At 36.9% G+C, this 19,160-nt stretch overlaps 2 protein-coding genes and 1 pseudogene across 4 annotated transcripts; all 3 read left to right on the forward strand.

The window, feature by feature from the left end:
* Positions 1–1,673: 1,673 nt before the first annotated feature.
* LOC144629622 (degenerin deg-1-like) lies at positions 1,674–4,012 on the forward strand. Of its 2 annotated transcripts, none has more exons than XM_078487941.1 (4): positions 1,674–1,716; positions 2,646–2,955; positions 3,461–3,580; positions 3,877–4,012. In XM_078487941.1, the coding sequence occupies exons 2-3, from the start codon at positions 2,683–2,685 to the stop codon at positions 3,566–3,568; spliced, it is 381 nt and encodes a 126-aa protein (XP_078344067.1). In that variant the 5' UTR covers positions 1,674–1,716; positions 2,646–2,682; the 3' UTR covers positions 3,569–3,580; positions 3,877–4,012. The 2 variants fall into 2 exon arrangements, with proteins under 2 accessions (XP_078344067.1, XP_078344009.1); XM_078487883.1 differs by lacking the exon at positions 1,674–1,716 and adding an exon at positions 2,425–2,466.
* On the forward strand, positions 3,603–11,646 carry LOC144644422 (epithelial sodium channel subunit alpha-like). Its single transcript, XM_078503902.1, has 11 exons — positions 3,603–3,609; positions 3,877–4,246; positions 4,571–4,704; positions 5,378–5,541; positions 6,552–6,662; positions 6,784–6,898; positions 7,279–7,357; positions 7,826–7,883; positions 8,887–8,951; positions 9,753–9,828; positions 10,837–11,646. The coding sequence occupies exons 1-11, from the start codon at positions 3,603–3,605 to the stop codon at positions 11,005–11,007; spliced, it is 1,350 nt and encodes a 449-aa protein (XP_078360028.1). The 3' UTR covers positions 11,008–11,646.
* Positions 11,647–13,247: 1,601 nt separating this feature from the next.
* LOC144666992 (type I iodothyronine deiodinase-like) lies at positions 13,248–16,356 on the forward strand (annotated as a pseudogene). The gene is made up of 2 exons (XR_013573270.1): positions 13,248–13,750; positions 15,065–16,356. The product of XR_013573270.1 is annotated as a type I iodothyronine deiodinase-like (transcript).
* The last annotated feature ends 2,804 nt before the right edge of the window (positions 16,357–19,160 follow it).

A 19,160-nucleotide genomic window follows, 5' to 3' on the forward strand; every position in this document is an offset into this window, starting at 1 on the left:
AATTAAACTACAACCCTGGACAATACTCTTGGGACACTGACAATTCGTTTTTATCACATTGCTTGGGTTAGGACTGTATCACCCAATTTACAACAAGTGTTCTAGGACGTTTCAACGACTAGGGTTGTATAACCTGATTCAAAGTAATTCCTTATAAATATTTTACTTTTGGAATATTCACAGTGTGGATATTTACGATATTTGGTAAGATGATTTTGCAGAACATGTTATTTTGCGTATTGGTATCTCTGCGCCAGTTTCTCTCAGAACAGGAGTCGCGAGTCGGTCTTTTCCGAACAAGTGGAAGTTGATAAAGGTAAAAAAAACTTTCGTAGCGAATGTGGAAATTATAGCTTTTCTAAATTCGCATACGGCCGCTTATTTACCTTTATTAACTCCAGTTGGAAGTCAACTAAGTGTTTCACTTCCCCACCGACACGGCCAACAGTGTCTTTAATTAAAAACTAACTAGTGGTAACCATAGGTTATAAAGTGCGGGCCTCAAGAAACTTGTTTTCGCATTCTAATCGTTCTTTGTGGAGGAAAAAAATTCTCAACTTCCTGTTTGAACGATACATTTTCGGATCCTTTTGCATTGTAGCCGTTCATGGTGGAAGACTAGAACAAACAACTTAGGTCACCTCATTTTCACGGCAATTATTCCAACAGGTCGAATATTTTTCAGACGGTGTCGATAAATCACTGGACAAAAGTAATGCGTCACGCAAGGAATACATGATTTAATCGAGCACGCGGTGTAATTAAGATGTGATTTTCCTCTGTCGGTAAACTCGCTATGTTGTCAGTGATTTTTTACAATCACAGTAAATCTTCTCAAAACCAACGCCAAAACAACGTCGGCCAAACGTAGTTTCCAATCTTCCATGTTACAGAAGCCTTGATCTTATGTGACAAACTGTTGAGATTGACTTATGTTTGGCATTCTTCTCATTCTTGAAGAACAGATTTTCAACTTCCGGTGTTTCGACAAACTGTTGTGATTGACACATGTTTCGCATTCTGATCGTTCTTGGTGGAAGAACAAAATTTTCAACTTCCACTTTGCAACTAGGCTTTTATAAACGTGGCGCGCACGCGTAATACGCAATCCGCTGGTCACTGTCAAGATTAGGGTTGCGGGCCTCTCTTGGGCCCGCAATAACTTTGTCTTCGGAACAAGGTCGAACTTCGGCGTCGCCTCATTTTTTGGAGATTTATTGCAAGCTTTTCAGTCGTCCCACAAGAGGTACAGATTTCGATTCTAAAGTCGAGGTAAAGGCCTTTAAAGGGTGGACACTGTATTAGAATCGTTAACCATGGATACCATGGAATTTAGAACTACGAAAAGTTTGATTTTAGCCGAGTCAATATTTTACAGAACAAATCTCTCTATCGGCGGTTACAAATCAAACTTGATCGCTGTATAGTTTTGAGAAATCTATGCCTTTTTAGTCACCTGCAGTCGTCAACATGATCACGAAAACTTCATGTAAACGATTAGGCGACTTTACGGATCCTTAATTAATATCTTACGGCAGCTGCATGTAATACTGAGAGGGCAGTTTAATTAAGGGTCCACTTGGTGTATGCCGTTCCATAGACAATTGCAGTTACTAATTAACTCGCATCCTAGTGTAAGTTTCCAATGGTCATATTCACGATCACATCAAAGGCTTTGATTAAAACCCTGACGCCTTGTTCGTTGAATACTGTAAGGTCAATAAATCAACGGGAAAGTTTAGGCCGGGTGTGTGAGTCAATTCCTCGGTGCAAGGGCAACGAGAAGAACGTAGAAAAGTATGACTTACGAAAAAAGCCTTATAAAAGGAAGGCTGGTAAAGTAATTTGCTGTGAGACATCCTTATTATGATTCCAGGATTATGGTCTATAGCGTGATCAATCGGTGGTCAAGTTACTGTAACATCAAAATTTCGCTGAATGTTGATTAATTTCAACTACTTTGAGAGTCCAAAACGGTCGGAGAGGGCATCTGACAACCCCGATTCGTTTCACCTAACATCGTAGTTTTAAAAACACAAACATCGCACACTGTGGGGTTTAAGATCACCGTAAGATGGGATTTTATTCACCGCAACATCGGATAAAAAATTAGCAACACCGTCAGTAAACCCCCATGTCCCCTTCAATCAGAACTAATACAGACCTAAACTTGATCACGAAAGTGGCATGAACTATTTTTGGACTTTACGAATACAATATATGTTGGAAATCAAACTTAACGGCAGCTGCAATTCATAGAGGACAGTAAATTGAGATTCCTCTAAGTCCGAGTATAAATAATTACAGTAAAGCAACTAATTATTGTCCAATCTTAATTATTACCAATCAGCAGTGATGTTTTTTTCCGTGAAATGGCTTTGATTAAAAACACCGACGGCTTCTTCGGTAAAATCAATTCGTCAGACAGAGTGCAATAGGACGGCAGGAGGACCATAGAAAGGAAAGGTATGAGATAAGTAATAAGTCAAGTCATGTAGAAAAAGACTTCCTTGAGACATCTGTTTTGTAGCAGTGGCAATGACAATAACTGGCTTCCTTAAAGGAGCTACGTCAACAATGGTCGGTTGGCAACAATGGTCGTCTGTATAACTAAAAAAAAATACTCATTTTTCTCCGGAACATAGTCGCACCATTCAGAAGACTTTGTAATCATCTTCCGAGATGGAAATGCATGATAAGATTAGCCAGGATGGTTCAGAGCAAGGGAGACAAGAGTCAAATACCACACCTTGGTCCCTTATCAAGGACTTCTGCGAATACACAACTGCACATGGCCTGGGAAGGATAATGGCTGCGACGCACTGGGCACGGACTGTACTTTGGACCTTGCTCTTCATTACAGCAGTGATTGTTTTGACGCTCCAAGTAAACACCTTGTTCAAAAAATACCAAAGTCGACCACTAACTACCTTTGTCACCGTAGAAACATCCACGGTATGGAATAAATTTGTTATTCTTTTTCATGATAGCCTGCATCCTTTCGCGTAGGTACATATACTGTAAAAAACGTCTGCTGCTACTATAATAATGCTCACAATCTGCAGTAAAAAATATTAGCTTACAGTTTAGAAAAAATTTGTTAGCTTTAGATTAGATCGTACTTCTTTCAGCATGGCGCCTACAAACACGTTGACAAGTATTTGTTATAGCCAAAAACATAATATAACCCCAAAAATTGGCTATGAAATTATATAACTTTCAATTTCTTCGACTTTGCTCAGAGCTGGATTAAATACTATGTTTACACTGAAATAATTCTTACTTTCATACTATATAGCTATTCCTGTTAATTGTTAATAGAAGTGAGACAGGTGATCTGTGTTTTATCAAGACCAGAGGCTATTACTGACTAAGTTCTATTGTACAGGGTTTAATTTACATACAAACCCGAGCCTTGAAACACGGTTCATAAAACTGACATTTTTTACTTCTTTGTCAGAGTCTTCCATTTCCAGCCGTTACTTTCTGCAACTTCAACGCCATCAAAAAAAATTTTCTTCAACACGCAAAGGGCGATGCCATGGACATTTTTGGTGAACTATATTAACAGGTTTAACTGGTAAGGGCAATCACATACGATAATGTCAGGTACAAATAAAACATCGCCTACGTTTAATAGATTCATATGTTAAGATCATGACACACTCAGTCCTAGTTTTCGTATTTTCCCTAGATGGCTTCTTGTTTCTTTCCTAACTAACTAATTTAAAGATTTATGCAAACACTTATCAGTACTTGATTATTCGGTACATGATATAAGATCTTTTCACCAGACAGTATTGTATCACAAGAACATCGCTATAAATAGCTCACCGAGTTGTTTACGTTACGTTTTTCTTTTTACATCAAACTCAGCCAAAAATGCAACAAACAAACAGCGAAAACGAAGAGCTGATACCCCCGACGCAAAAAGCACCCGTTCACTGACCCTGGAAAGCTTCTCCAATGATGACTTAAATGATAGCCCTGAAGACGAGGAGGACGATGACTATTCATGGGATGATAAGGATGATGATGATAATGATGATGATGATGATGATGATGATGATGATGATGATGATGATAGTGACGAATTTGAAGATCCGTCGAAGAAAGAGCCACGTGTCCTGAAGAGGGAACAAATGGCCGTTCTTATGGCGAGGAAAAAAAACAAACTTCTAAGCCTGTTGGGACACTATTTTGATAGCATGGTTTTGTCGTGCACTTACAGAGGAGTTTCATGCCAGTGAGTTTTTCTATGAATAAAATGAATCAAGATTATAAAGCTCAAATAGCTCAATAGACCTTGAATGGTGATATTAGAATGAAATTGACTTTATTTGTAAAAGCTTGCTATATAGAAAGATGGGAATTCGACTGTTCTGATGATCATGTGATCACTATCTTATTCGTAAAAGCAATTTCCACATCAGAGTCAATTTCCAAAGAAAAGTTTCACTTTTTTTTTTTTCTGTTAATTGCAACCAATGCATTGCTTTGACTTTCCATGACTTTGAAAGATGCTTTAAACCATTTAACAGTTGTATTTTTTTTTTTTTTTTTTTTTTAGAAATTTCACTTCAGTGTTTTGGAAAAAGTTTTGGCATTACAAGTATGGAAACTGTTATGTATTTAACAGTGGTAAAACAAGCGCCGGATCAAATGCACCCATTCTGAAATCCAACAAACCAGGTCCATCACATGGTACGTTGTTTATCCTCTGCTCTGTTTAACATTGCAAGCCTTAATTAGTAATAGTGCGAACTGGCACTGCATGATTTGAAATGCTCAAACTTTTGTCAATTCATTTACTTTAGTTTGTGGGAGGAATAATAGACTAGGGAAGATATGCTTTTTGATAGCCACTGATTAAAGAGCTTGATGTTTCTCACTTACTATACGATTTTAAACCGATTTCTAACCGTGCAGTACTTTTCGTCTTATAAATTTTGTTATTATCATTCGCATTATTCATTAACTGTACCGATAAATATTTCTCAGTTTGTGAGCATCGCAAAGGTATTATTTGCTTTTTATTCATTGATATGAAAAAAGATCAAGACGAAGTCACACCTTTTTGACATCTTGCTATATTCAAATGGAGCAAAATTACTCTTTTATCTCTTGCGGAATCATAACTTTCAAACCTCAGTCGAGTATTTACATCAGGCCACAGTTACATCAAGTGGTCATGTTATATTTCTCTTAGAGGTAGAGCTAAACAAGAAATTGACATGCTTTTATCACCGTTAGACTAAGCCAGCCAACTAGTGTCCGTTATACATTTAAACACACGTTTAAAAGCAGCCATAATAATTTTATAGAAATGACTTAATCTGTACAAATCACATAACGAATGGTCATGTGTCTCAAACAGGGCTCACCTTGGAGCTTAACATTGAACAAGAAGAATACATGGGGCGTTTAAGTCCAGAGGCAGAAATCAGAATGGACATCTCCACTCAGGGCGAGATGCCATTTCCACTGCTGAGAGGAGTGAGTTTGGCTCCGGGATATGCCACAATGATTGGTCTAAGAAAGGTAACAAAAGCTTGTTAGAAAAGCTTGATTTATGGATTGCATGACACTAGGGCTTAAAGGTGGTACTTAAAGGAACACTGTCACGGGGATTTTAATGCTTCTCGGTAAAAAGTACTAAAATTGGCGAAGAGGTCTTCTCGCACATAAAATGCATCTAGTGCATCAAGATGGAAACATAAAGTAAATTGTTGTTGAAGGGAGACGGGAGTCATGATAATTTTTAGAAATTGCTTTCCAGTCCACAAAGACAAAACTTGAAAAAAACAGTCTGACTTTTTCAAGTTGAGTTCTAGCGTTCCTGATGGCATGACAATATCATCACTTGTTTATCACTTCAGTACACTTGCAAGGTAATTTTTTAAAAACAATTGGACCACTTTTCCTAGTTTACATATGTCTTAAGGCCCATAAGTCCCTTTTACCTCGGTTTCCATTCCATTAAGTGAAGTCACTAGGACTATTGCCAAACAGTGAAAAAAGAACACGCAATAGCCATGCTTTTAAGTATAGGATGCCAAAAGTATCTAAGGACGTTTTTAAGTTTTCTTTTTTTTCCAAGATCAATAACAGAGTAGAACTTACTGCCCGCTGACTTAGTGAATTGCAAGTCATTATCGAATTTTAAATTAAACTTAGGGAAGCATGTAAACAAGTAATTTAAAAGTAAATTGTAACTAAGAATTTTTATATCTTATTTATGCATTGTACATTTTGTATATATTTTGTATCTATTTTTATAGTTGATGTGATGTCGTAAACGATTTTATAAACTCAATAAATGTAGATGTAGATGTAATTTGCCACGGGTAGATATGATGCTAGTTCAGTGAGGTTTGGTTCCAAGCATTTTCTCAGGAAACCTGAATAAATTACTACTTGCCCATTGATACGACTGCTTGCAGAAGAATAGTGCCATACAGTGGGGAAAAGGAAACCCGTATATTAATTTATCAGGTGCCCTAATACTGTCTTTGTAATTTTCTGGCTTTGCTCTGTTGATTTGTTATTAGGAAGTGATTAATCGAAAGGATCCCTTCGAGAACAAACGGTGTTTAACAAATGTCTCTAAAGATGAATCTAACTTATACACAAAACACTTTGGAGCAATGTACTCTACAACAGTAAGTTGACTTTATCTTAAAATTAGAAGTCGCTCTTACCGTGTAACACTCTATAAATTATAACAGTACACTGTGTTGTTATTTCGAATTTATCTATAACAGTCGTACATTTTGTTATCAGGCTTGTAAAGAATCCTGCTTGGCCTACAATCAACTTGAAAAATGTGGATGTATGGAGTACAGGTTTCCAGGAAGTTTCAAGCTCGGCATCTGCAACGTGACAGACAAACAAAAAAGTAAATGACATTAAAAAACTTAGTTTCTTTTCTTTCAGTCTTGTTCTTTGGGTCATCACAAAGTGCGAGGCAGCGAGCGAGGCATGCGATTGATTCCGGTTAACCTACATAGCACTTCGGTTAGCCTAAATGGCACTCGGACAGCTCAATTAGCAGACCGGTTGGCCTACAGTTAGCTTACTGTATAGTTGCGTTTAGCCTTTTTATTTGGTGTAGGGATTTCTGCCTCGCATGCCTTGCTGTTTTGCCTCGCATGCCTCGCTGCCTTGCCTCGCTTGCCTCGCTGCCTCGCACATTTGTAAGACTCATCTTCTTTTGCTACCCTTAATTAAGTTCATAAGGGCTAAATGTGGTTTGTCATTTTTCCTTTTCAATAATAGGCAAATGTCTCAGCAAAGTCCAGAAGATGTTCAGAGAAAACAAGCTGAACTGCACTGATTCCTGTCCACCTCCTTGCACGTAAGGGAGAAAACAATCGACACATCGGCTTTGACAGACTTTTGGGTTTGGTATTAAAATCCAGTGACATTAGGGGAGTGCAGCCTCAAGGGGATATCAACCCATTTTTGCGCTACCAACGGTGCGATGCTATATGCCAATCGAGCTACAGTTTGGGAGCAAATCAAATTGATGTTTGTTACATGCAAAAGAAAGAAAATTACCTTTACAATAAGTTAATGCATTACAGTGTAAATCAGACAACCACTAGTGAACGCTTTAAGTTGTCTTGGATATGTGCATTTCTGCAAAAAACTATCGAATGACAGCTCAAAGTGCAGAAAATATAATTCGATCGGCAGTGATGAAGCAAATTGGATATTTTTGTTTTCACAAATAATTTGTTGACTATTTTCTCGTTCAAAGTAAAACAAATGTGTTCACGGTTTTCGTATTCCGTCTTACCTCTCTTAATTTAATTGTAACCAGGGAGGAAGGTTTCAAGATGAGCACCTCGTTCGCTTTCTGGCCATCAGAGAATTATGAGGTAAGTTTGTTTTTAGTTGAAGGCGTTTCTATAAACGTTTGAGAAATAGATAACCGCAAAGTTTTTCAAAGCAATTTAATTGATATTTTTGTTATTCATAGACTTTTTCCATGTCAGTTTTGTTCTTTTGGACCACAAAGTAAAATGATTAATGAAACCAAAAATGATATCATGAGTTTAATCCAGAAAACCTCTCGTTTTATTAGCTGCAAATGGGCTTTCAATATTAAACCTAAACGATTATTTAAAAATGAAGTATGTAGGAAAAGTAGCGCTAGATTGAAGAATGGGTAGAGGAAATCTATTTCTTGTATGAGAGTTGCTGCAAGATGTGTTGAAACTTGCTTATATGTCTCACGTGATCTAAATACGTTATGATGGCAGAAATCTGTTGCACCAGTGTTGAATATTGCCGTATTTTACTTTATTTTTTTAATATTTGTTCACTCTTTATTTCAATCTATAGTCGAAGCTCTCGTAAGCGGACACCCTCGGGACGCGAAAAAAGTGTCCGTAACTGGAGCTGGCCTCTTACGAGAATGGTTCTCGTAAGCGGCCACTAGAATTGTAGGGGAGAGATGGCCGCTTGAGCTCACCCAGCTAGCAGTAACTTTACGGACGTGGACGACAACAAAACAAACACTAAAATATGGTACCGTAATTACTGTAAAATTATTGTCACAAACAGCAATGTAAGGTTGATTGATAAAAACAAGATACAGAAGTTGTTAATAGGATTTTCTATTCCGTGTCCGCTTACGGGAGCTTAAAAACAAAGAAAAAGTCTAAGTCGTAATCTCTGAGAGTATCCACGGCCGCTTACGGGAATGTCCGCTTACGAGAATGTAAAAATATAGAGTTTGTACGGGAGTTAAAACGCGGTTTCAAGTAGAGCTGTCCGCTTACGAGAGTGTTCGTAAAGAGAGCTTCTACTGTATAATACAGCTTCCTTTGTTTGGTTTTTTTTTTTTTTTGTTGTTTTTTTGTTTTTTTCATTTTACAGTCAATCTACCAGAATGATTTAAATAAGAAACACAAAGAGTTATTTACCAAAGGTGGATCTCACAGGTACATAACGGTTGGATATTATTAAGTTACATTTAAGCGTATCTTCGACTGAACTGGACTACACTTCACAATATTCTGAAACACTAGTACTCTTTTGATAGCAACAAGACAATAAAACAATTTTTACTAAATTTGAAAGCTATTTTATGATCGACGCTTTCAAAATGTTGTTTCTCTAGCTGAAGATTCAGTATCCCTAAAGCCAGGACTAAACGAGGATGAGAGTTGAAGTTCAAACTCTCGCTCTCGTCTGGCCTAAAACTTTCATGCAATCTCGTCGACTCTCGCGTGCTCTCGTAGACTTTGAACATGCGTAAATTTTTCATGACAGTCGATGAGATTTTTCTCTTGTTTGATCCCAGTTGATAATAGACGATGAGAGTTGAGGAAAACTTTCATGAGAGTCAACTCTCGTCAACTCTCTTTCCCGTTTGGCTTGGGCTAATAGCACAATCGAATTCGTTCTTTTCCAGAAAATTCAATATACTCTTGATATATCGAATTCTTTTTTCCTTGTCTTCTACCATTTTTTTTTTGTTGAGGCGAGACCTCCTTATTCAAAAATACCTTAATTTTACTGTATAGAGCGACTATTAATTAAGTAATTAATTAATTTAGCAGCTGATTGAGTCGGGATTTCTCAATGTTGTAACATTGTAGCATATTATTTCACATGTTTTCAAGTGTTACCATCAGCACTTTTAGAAACTTGAGCAAACAAGAGAAAATAATGACAAGCATTTTTGCATTAAGTCTATATGATCATCAAAGGCAACTAAGTCGTTTACTTTTATTACATAGAAAAAATGTTTGCAAGTTGCAAGTTTTCTATGAAGAGCTAAACATAGAGAAGATAACAGAACAGCGATCCTATGAGGTATGCCTCCTTTAGAAACTCAAAACTGTTTAAGACGGAATCCACTAGGAAGTCGAGTAATATTTATTAAAGTTGGACAAAAATCAATTTCCAGAATAGTTTAAATCCTATTGCCTTATTTCCTACCCTTAATAAAAGGTAAAGATGTAAGTAATTATCCGTGATAACACCAACAACAATTTCTTATCAGAGTCTGAGAAAATGAATTTCAAAGTTCACAAGCTATAGGCAAAATCTCACGTGTAGCCATTTTGTAAATTCGTCTTAAGCGATTCAGTGGAATTCAGCGAAACTTCAAAATGTGTTTTCGTTGTGTGGTGTTGTTAGAAAAGATTTCTTTTGATAAGATATTTGAAGCAGTAACAAAAAAGTTTGCAATAAGTGGAAATAATTCTGGTACAACAATTTCTTATCAGAGTCTGAGAAAATGATATTTAAAGTTCACAAGCTATGGGCAAAAGCTTACATCTTTTAAGCGATTCAGTGGAATTCAGCGGAACTTCAAAATGTGTTTTCGATGTGTGGTGTTGTTAGAAAAGACTTCTTTCGATAAGATATTTGAAGCAGTAACACAAAAGCTTGCAATCAGGTGTAAATAGTTTTGGTACATAATTTTGTCCAATAACTACTCGAAGTCCTGGCGGATTTCCTCTTAAACTCAAAACACTTCTCAGATACATCAGGAATTAAAAACCCAATTTTTGGCCAAAAATTTGGCCGACATTACATATCAGCTAGAAAATGTTCATTAATGAAGTTTCACAAAAAATTATTTGTACTTACAAAATGACACTTTTATCCTGGCCTAATTACTTACGGGGTGTACTTTATTTAACGCAAGTTTTAAAATACGTGCAATAAACTAGTTGTTTTTATACTTAGCTATTTTTAATTGGGCCACAAGTTCATTAGTTTTATAATATTCAAGTGTCACCTCGCTGAAAAAAGCTTTGTCTAATTTGCTTTGATTTGATCGTTAATCTAGTGACTATACTTTGTTCTGAACAGATTGAAGATTTTGTGTCCGACATTGGTGGCCAGTTGGGTCTGTGGATTGGGTTCTCTGTGCTAACTGCAGCTGAGTTCTTGGAGCTCATTATGCTCCTGTGTCATTTGGCTGTCAGAAAATTCTCAACCAAAAAGACATCCGAGCCTAATCCCGTCCCTCAGTTGATCTAAAGACAGTGCAGTGGAAATGCTTAGATGTTTCTGTCTTTGTCTTTGTTAAAACGCTTTAGTTCCCTCTCATTAGTTTGAATTTGTTTGTGCAAAGTGTAATTTAGACGTTAAATTAAGCTAAACATGCGATTATTTACTAGTTTTCAATAGAAATCAAGCCACAAAGATTAATTAGCTAATCGGCGAGTGTAATTCGTATCAACTTTATCAATCTAATGTAATAATAACAATGAGCTTACATGCTTTTTAAACCCTCTACTCCAGGAGAGTGTTTTAAAAGAAACGCTGGAGAAATTAGGAGAAACTTCGTAAACCTGTGTAACATATTACAAGCTTAAACAGGTGCTTAAATAGGCTGCTTTATCAGCAATTTCAAAATCTTACCAAATTAACATTGGTGATAAAAGGAGAAAACCGTCAGACATGGTCGCTGTTTTTTGGCCCAAGTTATTTCTGTCACGGGCTTTATCTCTCTTTAAACTTTCAGTTGTCCTTAAATTGCCTAGGGTTAGCTCTCTAAAAAACGTTTCTTTCCTCGACAGGAAAACAAACATAACATCTTGAGACAAACATCATCAGTGGAATAAATTTCTAGAAAGTTTGATAATAATTAAAAGTTATCTTCCATTCTGTAAAGTAACGATCAATAAAACTTTGTTTAACTGAATTTTTTTCACAATTTCTAAATTGTCTGGTTTCCATGTTTACCGATTATGGTGAGTCCTTCCGAAGTTACCTATTTGTTAAATTTAAAGTGCACCTAACCCCAAATATTTTCTCGCTTAAGTAAAAAAAAAAACATATTTCGCTGAGTATTTCTGTCCAATTTTTTTTTGTTTTTGTTTAATCCTCGATTTTCTATGCCCGGTTGAAGTCCAGCTCCGTTTGGTCACGACCGCGTTTAAGGTGATCTGGGGAGAGCGAGCGTGTGACGTCAAATGCAGAACAATTCTCAGTCAATTCTCTTCAATTCCCTCTTTATATCGAAGAATTTCGGGGGCTTTCTACAGCAAAATTCTTATGATTCTTCGACGATCTATAGTTCCCTAAAATGTTATCGTATGAAGCGCTATATTCTTTGGTGAGTTATAAGTTCTGTCACAGCCCTCTACAGCGCATTTTGTTGATATTTTCACTATCTATTACATGAACTTTTCTGAAGGTAATAAGAGAACTAATTCGATATGCAGATTGTTGTCTTCTGGATTTTACGTCACAGTTCCACTAGACCCATGCCCCTTACACTCGGTCGCAAGCCAAAATGGCGGCATGTTTTTGTACGTCAACAGGGCACAGAAAATCGAGGATTTTACCAAATCAAAACATTTTTGCGCAGAAATATTCAGCAAAAAATGGTTATTTACTTGAGCGAAAAATGTTTTGGGGGTAAGTGCACTTTAAATTACATCGCAGAAATGCATGTTTTGCCTCGGGGTAACATTGACGACTCTTGAGCAATATTAACGCTACGCCGGTTTCAATGAGCCCATTACTCGGAATCTATTACGTTAATACTTTTGTTTAAACAACGTTATTGACTCAAACGATTAACTAAACATAATGACAGTGAAAGTTTACTCTACGTCTTTCCATTGTCAGTAAAATTCATCACCACGCCAGGAGTCGACATTTCTGACATGTTCAGTTGACCTCATCAAGTAATAGTCCTGCGGTAGATTTAAATATAGTAAATAATTAGCGCTTAATGTTCGTTTAAGTCGAAATTAAGCCAACTCACTCGATCTTTTTACAGTTCCTTTAATTTGCAAGGGTGTTTTTCATCATGAGATAAAAAAAAAATACGCTGGACATGGAGTGCGTGCATCCGAATACCGGTTGAGGGCTGTGTAACAGCTTTTACTCAAAGATGACTTTTTAAAATCTCTTAACATATAAAAGACCCTGTCGAAACCTACGCTTTCAATTAACAGCAGGGAAATGTCATAGGTGATGAGCCCTCCGGCTGTACAATTGCGGGTAGAGATACGAAAACCACGAACTAAAAGTCTTTTCCTCTTAGGATGGATGCAATTGCCATCAGAAACTTTTGTCATATCAATTCCTTGTTTGTTAAAAGTTGTTAGAAGTGTTTTCAACTCGGAGAAAGCAAACAAGAATGTTCCGTGACTTCCACGAAGACAGCACATGCAACTCAACAATTAATTATGTTGCAAACATTCTAGAAATGTTTATTGTGTTACCCTTCAACGGCTATCAATACGGTCATTAAATTGAGCCCCTTGTGCTCTTGCCATCTGCTGCCAACATGCTGGCGAAGTTAAGACACCAAGTCCTACTGGGCTTTACAGCTTTAACTATTACGATTCTGGTTGGATTGCTAAGAATGGGGTCTGTCATCCCGTATGTTAAGGAACTCATCCAAAAATACGGGGAGCGCTACCTTCTGGTTCCTTACCAGGATTTCTGGGATGACTTCGGCACTAACAAGATGCTGTCAGCGGTGCTAAAGATATATTTAGGCGATGTTAACAAGACAGCTCGACTTGGTAATGCTGCTCCGAACTGTAGGCTAGTTACGACTGACGAGAAAGAGTGCAGGCTGTTGGATTTCGAGAGAGGTAGTCGGCCATTGGTCGTGAACTTCGGTAGTTATAGCTGACCTCCATTTTTTATCCCTCTTCTGAACGACTTCACCAAGATTGTTCGGGATTTTGAAGACGTGGCAGATTTTCTCATTGTTTACATCAGCGAGGCTCATCCAACCGATGAATGGCGTTGGAATGTAAGTATTTTTTGTTTCAGCGTGTGTAGGCAAGAATTTATCTCTGTCATTTGTTTGCTACCTAAATTTTTCCATACACGTGTTGCTAAAATTCTATTTTTCTAATACCAATACTCGTAAAAACGTAACTTTGGTTTTCCAACTCGCTTATGTATGTCTCTTATAATGTTAAGTATTTTTAGGGTTGTTAAACGCATCGCTTCAAATCACTTTTATTTGTGCAAGTACATTTAAATAAGGTGGACGTTTAGAAGTCTGCTTTCCCGGCAACGATCTTTTGTGTTCGCACTAAATCAAACTCAAACGAACTTCAAACGATTGAGTTCCACTCAGTTCGGCAATCGAACTTTTCGAAATGTATAACCCATAGAAAAAAAATTCTAGTGTTAATTGATATCCCAAGGCAAAACCTACAATGATATCATTCAAAGCAGTATGACCGTGAATATTTAAGAGCTACCAGATTCAAAGAATATGAAAATGTTATGACGTTTTAATAATCATCAAAATTTTGTACGCTTCAGTATATCTCGCATTGAACTTCTTTATCCCTGGCAGTTTTGGATAAATAATCGGTTTTGAAAGATGTTCCTGCTCAGCCAGGTTTAAAAAAGCGTGATATAAGTTAACAAGAAGATCAAATAAAGAAGAATAGAATATGAACAACGAGTTTGCGTAAAACTTGAACGTGCCGAGAAATATTTATTTTTCAATTTGGTCTGTTACATTGTTTGTTTACCAGACACAGATGACCCGTATAGAAACAAAATGAACAAACAGTATACTAACCAAAATACAATGACGCACAAAACAACGGTTAAACAATGCATTCTCTTTTGGGAGGGGTACCCAAAGAAGGAGTCGTTTTGTTTTGTTTATTTTTGTTTCTTTACGGCTTCGTGATCTGAGATCACGTATTGGTTGAACTCCGATGCATTAAACCCAAATAAATTAAGATTTAATTCATAGATAACGAGAGGAAACGTGATTTTCGCGAAAGGAAACCATAACTATAGATCTTTTGCTTTATTTGAAACGCCGGGAGAAGTCTGGCTTGATTAACCAAATCTCGTTCCCAGTTCACCAAGTAAACCTCTTCTGCGCCTTCGAAAGTGCTGGTCGGCGGTAGATTGTGTATGGATGAGAAAAAGACCAAAATCTAATATCTCTTTGCGATATCAGCACACGGAAGAAAAGCTGGTGACGAGAACGAAAATCATTTGGGACTGAAAGGGTTATCTTTAGCATCTCCTCTCAAAGGGAAAGTTTTTACTCAGGTTAAACGATGTTTCTTTTCCTCTGGTTCTTCTACAGAACAATGTCGAAATTCCACAGCATAAGAGTTTAAAGGAGCGCTGTGATGCTGCAAAAATGTTAATGAAAGCCAGTCAATGTCCTGTCCCAGTTATGGTTGACACGTGGAAAAACGAGGCCATGGAAGCTTATGGCGCCTACCCCGAGAGACTGTTTATTTTACAACAAGGACAAATAGTGTACGAGGGAGGGTCGGGTCCGTACCAATACGTTGTACCAGAGGTGCGAAGCTGGCTGGAGGAGTACAAGGCAAAACAATAGAAAGACACTGATTGAAGTAATTGACTGGTTATTTATCGATCGCACAATAATTACGTACGATAATTCTTGATTTTTGTTATACGGCAAAAAGCAACGCACGCTATTTTAGTCACTTGGCCTGTGTAGGTTATTTTCTACTTTCATTGCTTATCCATTTTTGTGTGCATGTCTGAAATGACGGCTAGAAAGGCAAAACCCACTTAAAAGACGGGTCCCTTCTGGCTTGAGGATGGATATGTTCACATGATGGATGAGAAATGGAGGTTAGAGAAAGGCGATAGATCGTCGTCCGTCTCACATAGGCTAAGCCCTCCATTAAAACCACACGAAATTCAACCATAAAACATTGTAGCTTTATGTAAACTCTTTCATAAGAATTTTTATGCACCACTTGGCATAAAGAAATTAGGAAACAGTTTACAGACATGATTTTCTTAAAAAATCATACAAAACTAATGTTATAGTCGCTTGGCCTGTGTAAGTTATTTTCTACTTTCATTTCTTATCCATTTTTGTGTGCATGTCTGAAATGACGGCTAGAAAGGCAAAACCCGCTTAAAAGGCGGGTCTCTCTGGCTTGAGGATGGATATGTTAACATGATGGATGAGAAATGTAAGATAGAGAAAGGCGATAGATCAAAATAAGTCGTCTGTCTTACATAGGCTAAGCCCTTCACACGAAATTCAACCATAAACACTGTATCTTTATGCAAACTCTTTCATAAAAATGGCGCCTTATGCACCACTTGGCGCAAAGAAGTTAGAAAACAGTTTACAGACATGATTCCTCAAAAATCGTACAAAACTAATATTGTAGTCAAGGTGTTAGCTCGCTAAGGTACGATTTTTAGGTACATTGTAGGTCATACTCTAATAAATGACAAAATGACAAACGTTCTTATAGTGATCAAGTTGAAATGAAACTCGCTTATTTCCTGTTTATTTCTATCCAAACCCATCCGTGTTTTCACAAAAGCCAACTATGAACTGGAAAATACGAGGAACTTTCTCAAGTAATATTGCAGCGATCGAATTTTCAGGATACGCGTCGAGGACTGAATTCTACTCGCCCTGCCTGTTGATTTGTTAATAAAACGTTGTCATATTATGCATAGTGCATATTTAACATAGTTATTTCTACCGACATGTACCGAGTTTAAACGTATTCACGCTTTTTGGCCCCTTGAGGTAATTAAACACTTTTTAAAAAAATAAAATAACTCAACTCAAACTTGACTCAACCCCTAACTCGGTCATTACCCTATCTTATGGCCGATGCCACAAAAGCTCCATGAAATATTTACTAATCCGTTATTTTTTAAGGACGATTGCATGGCGGATTTCAGCTCGGCTTTGAGAAGAAATCTTCTTAGAAAGAAGTTTGCGATTACAAGACGAGAGTTACAGCCTGAGCTGAATTTTAGCCAGAAAAACCTCATGAAATCACATTCAAATTTTGGCGCGGGCTGAAAGTGTAAGCTTGGGATGCGCAGTGACTGTGTTTCCAACGAAACAAAACGGCGGCCAGGTTTCAGGTTATCACGGACCGAAATTCGCTATGTACTCACAACAAAATTCCAGCCGGCCCCTCGGACAGAAATTTCAGTTTGTTTATGTAATCGATTCCTTAGAATTCAAACTTAACGACAGCTGCAATTCATATAGGGCCGTAAATTGAGAGTCCATTAAGTCAGACCGTAAATAAGTACATAAACTGACCGGAGAGGTGTTCAAGCTCAATTATTACCAATCAGTAGCGATTTATTTCCCGTGAAAAGGCTTTGATTAAAACACGGACGCCTTGTTAGATAAATACTGTAAGGTTAATTTGCGGAAAGAGTCGGGAGCGTGTGTCACTTTCTCAGTGCAAGGAAGGCGATAGGACCTTAGAAAGGTATGAGTAAAGTATTAGATTAGATAAAACAAGGTTCCCTTGAGACATCCGTACTATAGCTGCAGCAATAACAATTCCAAATCTTATAAATTTTACGTTTTGTTCATAAATTTTACTCGGTGAGTTTTTCAATAATAGAAAGAAGCTTTAATATTAAAAGCAGTGGATACATTTCGGATCTGTTTTTTTTTGAACATAATTAAATATTTTCTGAAAGAGAAAAGTTGAGTATTATTTCAAATTACACGAAACATAAAATTTGTGCCCGTTGACTTTTTTTCCTTTTAACCATGATTATTGCTTGCAAATTGGCCCGTTAGAGCCTTGTAGGAGCTCATTTCTTTAAGAGTAATCTAAGGCCATTGTAGGCCATAATAGAAAAATCTCCAGTTTTTTATTACACTTTAATCCGAAAATCGTAGGCGATAGATCTTCCGAACAGATATTCACCAAAACGGTCCGTTGGATGCCCCTGAAAATAACTGACTCCCTTTTACAGGTTAGATTTGACGGCTTAAAGTCATATTGAAACGCTCTTAGCAAGAATATCTCATAAAAATAAGACTTATTTTGAAATAACACTGATGAGCGAAACTCCGAAGGAGAGATAACGGGGTGAAAACCGTGCGAACAAAAATTAAAGATAAGTATATATTAATACTATTTTCAATCCATTTACACGCTGCAAGCAGCATCTTAAACATCTTAAAAGAGACAAAAGGCCGAAGAAAATACTAAAGGGTGAAAAATAGGACATATCCAGTCTGCTCCTTTCAAGGAATGTTTCAAACGCGACCTTCCTAAGTTTTGCAGATTTTCTCAATTATGCATCGTTAGCGTCAAACGTTTTTTTTAATTCACAATTTTAAACATATTACAACAAATTTCAGTTTCAGCTTTTCTATCCAAAAAACGTTGATTTGTCAAAGCATCCTGCCGCGACAATTACAGCTTAAATTTGTCATGTAACAGAATTATATACGCAGTAATTTAAAATGACTTTTCGGCGAGCCGTTCAAATTAATTATTAAAAAACTTATATATTATTTATTTACCTTTCAATGGCAAAGAAGGGAATAAGTAAAGTATTCTTCGACAAAATTATGCTACATCAGACACTCTCATAAAATTTGAAAAGTTTTGCATTTGAAAAGTTACATGTTGCCAACCATTCCAGGGTTTTAGGGCGCTCATTTTTTCCTGGTCTGTAAATACTGATATCTGGACTTTGTGCAGTGTTGTGCGATTGGTACTTTTCGAGTATGAACTGATACGGAAAAAAAATTGTGCGGTATTATAGTTATTAGAAAGGAACTTCATTAATTTTAAATAGCATTTTGAGGGAACTGACTTTCAAATTTTCATTCAGCGAACATGGGCTTGGTCTATCGTTTTTGTTTTTTTTTCACAGTGTGTGAAATTTTCGTTTGATTTTGAGTTCAAGTTCGAAATAAACGAGTTAAACTGAGTTTAAAAATAAGTCTCATTTTGAGTAGAAGTTGAATTCAAGTAGCTATTAGTTTACCCGCTACTGTATTTAAACGGTTTTAGGGTTTGGGAAATGCTAAGTTATGGTTGTTGAACAGACGAACACAAAAAGTGGTAAATAAACAAAATAGTAATTCCTCTTTTATGTCCTATACAGCTATTTCAGTTAACGTTGTCCGGATGAAAGCTTAAAGACAAGACTGAAAGGCAGTATGGGTAGAAGAAGAGAGTAACTGCACGTGCTGAATACTAAAATATATAGTGACATGGCAAACGCAAATTTCCACGTTTTCATTTTCTTCAAACATGTGAAACGAGGTGCTTTTAGCCACACTAAATTAAAGAAGAATTTTCAAAAACTCAGAGGCAAGAGACAGTGAAAGTAAAGCTACAGAAAGGCTTCCTGAAATGAAAAACAAACTCGTGAATTCTTCCCGTGCGAAATACAAATTT

Source organism: Oculina patagonica, chromosome 1 (assembly GCF_052425735.1).
Source record: "Oculina patagonica isolate OP01 chromosome 1, crgOcupat, whole genome shotgun sequence".
Classification (NCBI taxonomy): domain Eukaryota; kingdom Metazoa; phylum Cnidaria; class Anthozoa; order Scleractinia; family Oculinidae; genus Oculina; species Oculina patagonica.

Coding starts and splice junctions, on each gene's coding strand:
- LOC144644422 (XM_078503902.1), top strand. Junction 6,899..7,278: donor CGTGACAGACAAACAAAAAA/GTAAATGACATT, acceptor TTTCAATAATAG/GCAAATGTCTCAGCAAAGTC. Junction 9,829..10,836: donor CAGAACAGCGATCCTATGAG/GTATGCCTCCTT, acceptor TGTTCTGAACAG/ATTGAAGATTTTGTGTCCGA.
- LOC144629622 (XM_078487941.1), top strand. CDS start 2,683: ATGGAAATGCATGATAAGATTAGCCAGGATGGTTCAGAGCAAGGGAGA. Junction 2,956..3,460: donor TCACCGTAGAAACATCCACG/GTATGGAATAAA, acceptor CTTCTTTGTCAG/AGTCTTCCATTTCCAGCCGT.